The sequence below is a fragment of the Peromyscus californicus genome, unplaced genomic scaffold (genome assembly GCF_007827085.1).
Source record: "Peromyscus californicus insignis strain IS unplaced genomic scaffold, ASM782708v3 Scaffold_18__1_contigs__length_77618521, whole genome shotgun sequence".
Lineage (NCBI taxonomy): Eukaryota > Metazoa > Chordata > Mammalia > Rodentia > Cricetidae > Peromyscus > Peromyscus californicus.
Window position 1 is genome coordinate 53,501,476 of NW_026294480.1, and position 8,960 is coordinate 53,510,435.

General features: G+C 46.5%; 1 protein-coding gene across 3 annotated transcripts in view; it reads left to right on the forward strand.

The window, feature by feature from the left end:
* Positions 1-7,949, forward strand: part of Mccc2 (methylcrotonyl-CoA carboxylase subunit 2) — a 73,354-nt gene extending 65,405 nt beyond the window's left edge. For all 3 annotated transcript variants that reach the window (XM_052743440.1, XM_052743442.1, XM_052743441.1), the window contains 4 exons: positions 1,254-1,410; positions 1,779-1,893; positions 3,893-3,978; positions 7,474-7,949. In XM_052743440.1, coding sequence (XP_052599400.1) covers positions 1,254-1,410; positions 1,779-1,893; positions 3,893-3,978; positions 7,474-7,591 — 476 coding nt within the window. In that variant the 3' untranslated portion in view covers positions 7,592-7,949. The remainder of the gene's footprint in view (positions 1-1,253; positions 1,411-1,778; positions 1,894-3,892; positions 3,979-7,473) is intronic.
* The last annotated feature ends 1,011 nt before the right edge of the window (positions 7,950-8,960 follow it).

Below are 8,960 nucleotides of genomic sequence, written 5' to 3' on the forward strand. Positions count from 1 at the left end.
TCAAGCCACTCTGGTTTTCTCCCCATCTCCCTCCCTTTTCTGTAGTGCAAACGGATTTTTTTTTTTTTAAGGGCAACTAAGAATTCCCGAGAGTGGGAAGGGCTCTCAGGGAAGAATACTACCACTCTGTTTTGTTGTTGTTGTTGTTTTCCTACAGAGTTAAGAACAGAGGGAGATAGGAAGCATGACTGTACAGAGTTATATGTGTGTGTGTGTGTGTGTGTGTGTGTGTGTGTTTACACGGTAGGAAGGAGGATTTGAGAAAACCAGACGAAATGACTTCTTCTCTTCTTTTGGAGGCAGATTGTAGAGTTGGTCAGGTGAGGGTCTGAAAAGAGCTGATTCTTGGGGACAGCTGTGATAGAATGTTCTGGAAAGTCAAGAGGCACGGAACAAAGCAATTCTGAGCTGCTCTGAAGGGTGGCCGGAGTGGCAGACCTCAGCAAAGGCAAGGGGCCCTGCTGTGGTCCCTCCAGTGTCCCAGCACGCACAGTTCCTCCCTCGGGATGCTGGACTGAATTTGATGTCACAAGGCTGGGGATTTGCCAACCAAGGGCAGAGCGTCAGTTAGACAAGCAAGTCTAGATATGTCGGGGAAAGAAATGCCTCCCCCAGAGCCTCAGGCTGGGAGGGAGACCCTGAGCCTGAAGGATGGCCCCTGTCCTGGAATGCATGCTACAGCTGTGGAGCACTTTTCCTCAGAGTTGGGGCTTGAGGAAACAGGAATCTTGTCAATACAAAGAAAAACCATTTTTCAAAATTTTGCTGTTGAGCCCCTGGCAGGGATTCAGCATCCCCATGAAACATTAATCTTTATTTCATCAAAGTTTTAAGCAGCGCTGCAAAAGGAGCAGTCTCTATTTTAAACCAGGTCAGTGGCTATGGAAACCTTCCAGGCTGGCTTGGCGGGCGGTACCTTCCCGTGGCGATGTCACGGTCTCTCTCCCCGTCAAGCCTCTGCGCTGAGATGTTCTCTCGAAGACAGATTGCTTCCTTCTGTTGCTCGGAGATCTGTGTGTTATTGAAACAAAGTGTTTTAAAGACATCTAAAAAATGGGGAGACGAATTTTTATTTCAACCCTGTAAAGTACAGGTTGGTTGGGGTACGTACTTCTCATGTGACTGCCTTGTGAGTCTAAGAAGCTTTATAGTAAAGTCAGTTTAAGCCAGGATTTGACCGTACCTCGGTGGAGTTGATTTCTGCGTGCGCACCCATTCATTGCTCAAGGCTGTGTTTCTGTTCTCCCTCCTAGGATTCATGGTTGGTAGAGACTATGAAGCCGAAGGGATCGCCAAAGATGGTGCCAAGATGGTGGCTGCTGTAGCCTGTGCCAAAGTGCCCAAGATAACCATCATTATTGGGGGATCCTATGGGGCTGGAAACTACGGGATGTGTGGCAGAGCCTATAGGTAGGTGGTCCCCAGAGCATTCTTTGACACAAGCAAATGTGTTTCAGGTGTAATTACCAATGGCCATGTTAAAGCCAGGCAGTTGGTGGCATAGGCCTGTAATCCTAGCTCTTAGCAAGTGGAGGTAGGGGAATCAGGAGTTCATGGCCAGCCTTGCTACACAGCAGATCTGAGGCCTGCTTGGGCTATAAGAGGACCCTGTATACAAACAAACAACCAAAAACTTATCAGTTTATTCCAGGCTTGGGATATAAAATGACACTGCACACTCGATCTTTAATCTGGAGTGGTGCTAGGCTTACAGGCCTTTGCCACCAGGCTTAATTGTCCTGGGTGATGAACTTGATGATTCTTGTCTTTTCTCCCAGCCCGAGATTTCTCTACATGTGGCCAAATGCCCGTATCTCAGTGATGGGAGGAGAGCAGGCAGCCACTGTGCTAGCCACCGTGGCAAGAGACCAAAAAGCGCGGGAGGGAAAGCAGGTAAGTGACTTCTTTCTTCATGTGGGCTTGGCCGTCACCAGCGGAGCCCCCAGGCTGCCTGTGTGTCCATAGGGAGGGTGATGAGGCTCCACTCCCCGGTCTCAAGCATGCCGGGCAAGCACGGTACCACTGACCCATACCTGTGACCCCTGAAATTCCCGAGCACCAGACACAGACACACTGACTTCTCACTCTTTTGTAGGTAGTGAGATCTAAGGAAACTCCTTTTGGGTCCAAAGCAGCAGACCTGTATTTTCTGTCTTAGTTTTACATTGTTGTTCAGGGTCCCTGTGAGAGATTCAGTTACCTACTAAGAGCTGAATAGCATTAGCATTCTGTCAAAGTACAGCTGTGGGAAAGTGGAAGGAAACGAGTGTAAACGTGACGAGAGACAAATCAGGGTGGCTGCCCTTCAAATGGAGTCTCTTCAGGTATTCTGTAGGTGTGTTTAGTTGATGACTTTAAATGGCTGTGTTTAAGCACCAGGTCCTGAAATGTCAGCTGTGTGTTCTTGATACGGCTTATGCGGGCTACTGTCTCATCATAGGAAAGATACCTCCTCGGTGTGCGCCACAGGGATCATGTGTGGTCAGTGATGGGGTCTGCAGAGCTGGAGTGGTGCACAGTCACTCATGTCTCTCACCCCTCCTTATCTTTGTGTGTGTGTGTGTGTGTGTGTGTGTGTGTGTGTGTGTGCGTGTGCGTGTGCATGCACACATTCATATATGAAAATGCCTTTGCATGGGAGGTCAGGATAACCTCTGGTACTGTCCTCATCTTTCACCTTGTTTGAGACAGGGTCTCTGTTGTTTTTCTGCTGTGCACACTAGGCTAGCTCTCTTGTGAGCTTCCAGGGAGTCTCCTGGCTCCATCTCCCATCTCCACATAGAACAGCTGGGATTACAGCTTGCGCTACATGTCCAGCTGTTACATGGATGCTAGGGATTTGAACTCAGGTCCTCATGGTTCTGAGGCAAGTGCTTTTACCCACTGAACTGTCTCCTCAGCCTGCCTCTTGGTCCCAACCTGGCAGCAGGAACTCTGTAGACTTAAGTTGGTGTTTTAAATTCACCTTAGGGCCAGCTAGTATTGAAGCAAAGTGCTATCTCTGCTTTGTGTGTGTGTGTGTCGAGGTGGGATAGGCCAAAGGGGGTGCTGTTGGTAGTGTAGGTGGTGGAGTGAGTCCGCCTGATGTTTTGAAGGCACGTTTGAACTTTAGCAAACAAAAGCAATCCCAGTCTTTGGTTCATTTGATGTATAGATATTTAAATCGTCGGTTTTCATCTATGCAAATGCCATTCTCCCTCCAGCTGTTAACCTCTCCACTTAAGTATGTGTGTGAGGGAGGGCAAGGTTTACTTGAAGTAAGTCATGTGTTTCTAGTATAGCTGTTTATTTACTTATTTATTTTGGGGGTTGAAGCCAAATGCTAGGCAAGTGCTGTACCACCCTACATCCCTAGCCCTCGAGTATTTCACAGTTGAAAAATGAATTCTCCGATGAAGAGTTAGGATTAAAGGTGCCCTCCACTGTGCCAGGCTTTTTTGTTTTTGTTTGGTTTGATGTGGTTTTTCGAGACAAGGTTTCTCTGTGTTGCCCTGGCTGTCCCGGAACTCGCAGAGATCCACCTGCCTCTGCCTCCCAAGTGCTAGGTTTAAAGGCGTGTGTCACCATGCTCTGCCCCTCTCCTTTTTAACTAGAGATTGTTAAATGCTTTTTAGCTATATAATATGACTCGCATTCACTATTTATTGTACCCTGCAGGAACACAGTGACGTGTGACACCGTTGGTTTTGGCTTTGTGTTGTATGACCTCAGTGTGTTGTCTTTGACAATTAAACCTGTGTCCCCGGCAAGACCCTATATGTTAAAGCATCATTTGCGATCTGTCACTGTGCAAATGTTAGGTACACCATAACTGTTCACAGAGCGTGTCTTTACGAGGTTACTTAGGGGAGTCAGCACCAGTGACACTGGCTTGTTGTCTGTTTTCTTTCAGTTCTCCAGTGCTGAAGAGGCAGCTTTGAAAGAGCCCATCATCAAGAGGTTTGAAGAGGAAGGAAACCCTTATTACTCCAGCGCAAGGTGGGAGCAGGCCTTCTCTCAATCCCTGAGGGGTGGGGGATTCCTGGCAGCCAGGGCAGCAGCCTCAGAAACTTCAGCAGCTCTTGGGATGGTTGACCTTCTTAGTGTCTGACTGGGCATTTGGGCATCTCTGGCAGGAGAACTGAAGTTTGAGGTCAGCCTGTGCTACATAGAAAGACCTTGTTTCAATAACGAAAATATTGCCTGGACAAGCGGTTACTTTTATACTATCATTCGTTCATGCTAAACCGCCGCCCTCCTCCCAGGCTTCCTTGCGCTGTAGTTCCACCTCCATTTTCCCCACATCCCACCGCAGTTAGGGTATCCGCAGAGTGGTATGGCCCTGTAGCCAGAGGTGGACCATGTCAGGAACTGAGAAGAGGCGTTCTGATCCTGGGTGTTACACCTTCAGGAGTTGATCCTCATCTCTGCTTAAGCACATGGATTTCTCTTGGCCCCCCCCCCATTGTTTGTTCGCTCCCCTGTTTTAAGCGTGAGCTTAACTGATCACATATTGGCACTGGTTAACAAGTGTGCTTGCACACTCGGAAGGTGATTAGTCACAGCCAGGGTCCACATGTCAGTGCCGAGTAATTACCTCAGACACCACTGCGGCTGATGGCTGTTTGTTTTGTGCGCAGCCTAATCATAATGAGGTAATAAATTCTCTCTGCCTGTCCCAGCTGGAGACCGCTGGGGCGAGCTTTCAGATGGTTTTTCCAATAACTGTAATGTTCAGTGTTATAAAGACAAATCTAAGCCATGTCTTCTTTCTTCCCTTGGGCAGATGGAGAAAAGAATAAATACCAGTGTCTTTTAAAATTAGGTTATGCCTTGAATCATGCCCTTTACTGGTAAAGGCAGACTAGAGAGAAGGGGGAAGAAAATAAGAAAGTTAGAATCCATTTCAGTCATTGGAATTCATCCCCCATGGCCAGCATTGCTCTTGACAGTAGAGTACAAAGACTAAAGTGTATTGGTTTTGGTTTTGGTTTTGGTTTTTGAGACAGGGTTTCTCTATGTAGTTTTGGTGCCTGTCCTGGATCTCACTTTGTAGACCAGGCTGACCTCGAACTCACAGAGATAGATCTACCTCTGGCTCTGCCTCCCGAGTGCTGGGATTAAAGGTGTGCGCCACCACTGCCCGATCTAAAGTGTATTGTTTATCGGGTTGAGTTCAAATAATAACATTTGGGATTTTTGTTATTTGGCAAGAGGATCTCATTATAGCCCAGATTGGCTCAGTAATAACTGGCTAAGTGTAAGGGTGACCTTGAACTCCCCATCCCCCTGCTTCTACCCCTGGAGTGATGGGATTACAGACCCCCATGTCACCACCACAGTTTATGCAGTGCTGGGGGTGGGGTTGACCAGGCCCTGGACCTGGAGGGACCCGGGCCTCTAGCATGGTCGGTCCACACTCCACTGTCAGAGCTGCATCCTGAGCATATTTGTGAATTTTCAAAAATTCTTTTTGTCTTCATGCTAATTGTGTGTATGTGTTTTTCCCCCCATAGACAGATATTGTGGGCTTCATTGGTTCATTTAATTAGTAACAACGTACTTCATAATCTTTGGTTTGAATAACAAAGATGTACGTCACTTTGCCATAATGTAAACAGACGTTCAGTAGTAGCAGCCAGTAGAGGCAGAGGAGCTGTAGAAAATCATGTAAGAGATTTAAATAAAATACAAAGCATATATAGAAGCTTACTGACAGTTCTTCACGTGAGACTTTGGCTGAAATGCTCAGGGTCAGTTGAAATATTCAACTTGAAAAATAGAGAATTCCATAGGAGCCATGAGCTTGTTTTCTAATGCCTAAAGTGAATCACCTCTTGGGAAAGATTGCATCCTTTATTATTGTCACACTGAGGTTAATACTTGTTAATGGATTGCATTCAAGGCATCAGTGAGCATGGCTGCATAGATGTATCTTTGGAAGTCAATGTTGAAAGACAGGAGGGTTTGTGTGTTAATTTGTTGGTGCTTAATCGTACTGTTAATTGGAACAGTGGTTGGCCTGGAGACAGCAGCTTTCTCCTAAAGATGATTTTCAAGCTGGCTTGGGATGTTCTTGTGTTTGGTCAATCTCAGATTAGCAGTGGTTCCCTGACTTGCTTAGGTTTGAATGTGGTAGAATGTGGTAGAAGCCAAGTTTCTGGAGTAGCTCCTGCTTTTTGTTTCTTTGGGTTGTTTTTTGTTTGTTTGTTTGTTTGTTTTTTGTTTTTTCAAGACAGGGTTTCTCTATGTAGTTTTGGTGCCTGTCCTGGATCTCACTTTGTAGACCAGGCTGGACTTGAACTCACAAAGATTCACCTGGCTCTGCCTCCCGAGTGCTGGGATTAAAGGCATGCGCCACCACCGCCTGGCTTAGTATCTCCTGTTATTGGCGCCTCTGCTTCATTACCTGTTATTCTGGGGATCAAGCCTCACACATACTAGACCAGTGCTTCGATGCTCAGCCCCTGCCCCGTGTTCCCTTCATCCTCCATGGCACACGTGGACATCTGTGACTTTCCCAGGCATTTGACTGACTCTCCCTTGGACAGCCTTTAATGGCTGCCATTTACAAGCCCTTCCATCATTGCTTGGAGGGTTCTGCTGCTCCCAAGCTCCCAAGGGATCATCATCAATCAATCCACCTATTCACAGTTCCAAAAACAACCTTCTGCTGATTGGCCATTGATACTTTAGTGTCCCTGTGATGAATGTTTTATGAGCAAAGATGAGATCCCTGGCTGCCAGTGTTTGATAATTGATGTGCCGTCCAGACCCTAGAGGCAGTTTGTGTAGAGAAGGCGAAACTGTCGTTTACTAATAAACCCCAAAGGATGGCATTCCTCATTTGGCAAGGGGGTTCACATCTGCAGAAGGCTGAGGCAGGAGGATCACAAGTTTCAGGTAAACCTGACCTATTGAGTGAGACCTGTCTTTAAAAAGAAAAACAAGCAACTTAAAAAAAAAGTATTATTCCTCATTCATTTTTCTTTATACATTTGAGGATGTCAGTGAGAACAAACTAAAATCTCTACTCAAAAATTTCTCTTCAAAGCAGTTTAAGGTTATTTTTTTTCCATTGTAGCAAAAAATAAAGAGTGACATTTTAAATTACTTATTTTATTAAAAAAATGTAGGGAGGCTTATGTAGTGATCTCCCAGCTGCTAAGAATTTTGGGTAATTCTCCTTTAGCGGTAAGGTGGCTGGGTTGTTTAGGGGACTCTCCATGTTCATGACAAAAGCAGATCCATGTGATCGCTACATTTCTGTGAGTAGCAAGGGAACCGGAAGTCATCCTTCAAGCCGTGTGAGACCATTGCCATTCTTTTCTTCTTCCACTCAAAGATGACTTCCCGTCGGTGACTCCAGTGTGCAGGCACTGGTCAAGAGCTCTCTGCACTGTGGGAGGGAATCCTCTCAGCGATTCTGAGCACGACAAGGAGGGATGGCGGCTGGATGGCGAGTTCATAGTGACCGTTTCCATCTTTCCACAGGCTGTGGGACGATGGGATTATTGATCCCGTGGACACCAGGCTGGTTCTGGGACTTAGCATCAGTGCAGCCCTCAACGCGCCAATCCAGAAGACCAACTTCGGCATCTTCAGGATGTAACCCAGATATGGAACGTGTTGACACACGTACACATGCCACACGCACACAAATTAACTTGTGTGACTAAGCTCTAAAAGTTGAGATTGACTTGACACATAGCTGTCATGGAAATTCTTTTCTTAACAGTACGTTGTACTTTTTAATTGTAAAAATCAATGAGAATAACTACTTGATGAGCTTTGTTTTTTTTTAATTTTTTCTTGGAGACATTTTCCATGGCTCATTTTTATCACCCATGAAATGAAGAGAGTGATTTGCAATTATCCTTGGAGTATTACAAACAATATGGAAAATAAAACTCTAAATCTATACATTCTAGGGTTGTTGAGATGACATATAAAATTATATTACCCCTGAAGTGATTGTTTTCTTGATTATATTTAATATTTCAGCATACTTGTGTGTGTGTGCATATTTGTACTTTGTGTGTGTGTGTATGTGTGCATGCACTCACGTATAGATCAAAGACCAACTTCAGGCATTGTTCCTCAGGATTTTAACATTTATTTTGTTTTTATTTATGTGTGTGTGTTGGGGGCGGGGGCGGGGCAGGGAACAACAGCCCAGGCTGCCCTGGAGTTGCAGTTACAGGTGGTTCTGGAGTGTGGGTGCTGGGAACCAAACTGAGAACCTCTGGACGAGCAGCAAGTACTCTTAACCGCTGAGCCATCTCTCCAGCCCGATCCACCGTGTTCTTTGAGACAGGTTCTCACTGAGCCCAGAGTTCACTGACTCAGCGAGGCTGGCTTGCCAGGGGGCCCCCGGAGCCCTCCTGTCTCTGCCTCCTCACCACTGCAAGCGTGCACCACCACACCTGGCTTTGTGGGGTCTCGAGATAAAATCAGATCCTCGTTCTTGTGTGGCAAACACGTTATCTACTGAGCCATTTCCTCAGCCTTCAGCACACTCATTTTGAAGAAGCAGCTGTTGCTTTTCTTTCAGCCACCATCCCATCTCCTGGAGCAGTCAGACTTGCCACTGTGCGCTCTGGGCTGTTTTCCATCCCATCCTCCACTCTGTCGTTCCCGGGCTTCACTGCCAACAGCCTGCCCCAAGGTCACCATTGACCTTCCGATTGCTGATATCAGTGCGTTCTTTTCTCTGACCTCACCAGATGATGAGACTCTGTAGTGCCCTAGTTGGTTGAACACTGCCCACTGAAATGTTGTCCTTCCCTTTCCTGATGTAACACTGGGTTTTCTACCAGCTTCATTAGTTCCCCTTTGTTGTTGGATCTTAGCGGCTCCCTCAGGGGAGGGGGTGAGAAGGAGAAGGCGCGGCATCAACGGCACAGACACCAGGAGTCAGTTGAACGCAAATAACGAACTCCTTTATTTAATAACAGGGTAGCCCTTCTATACCCTCCTCC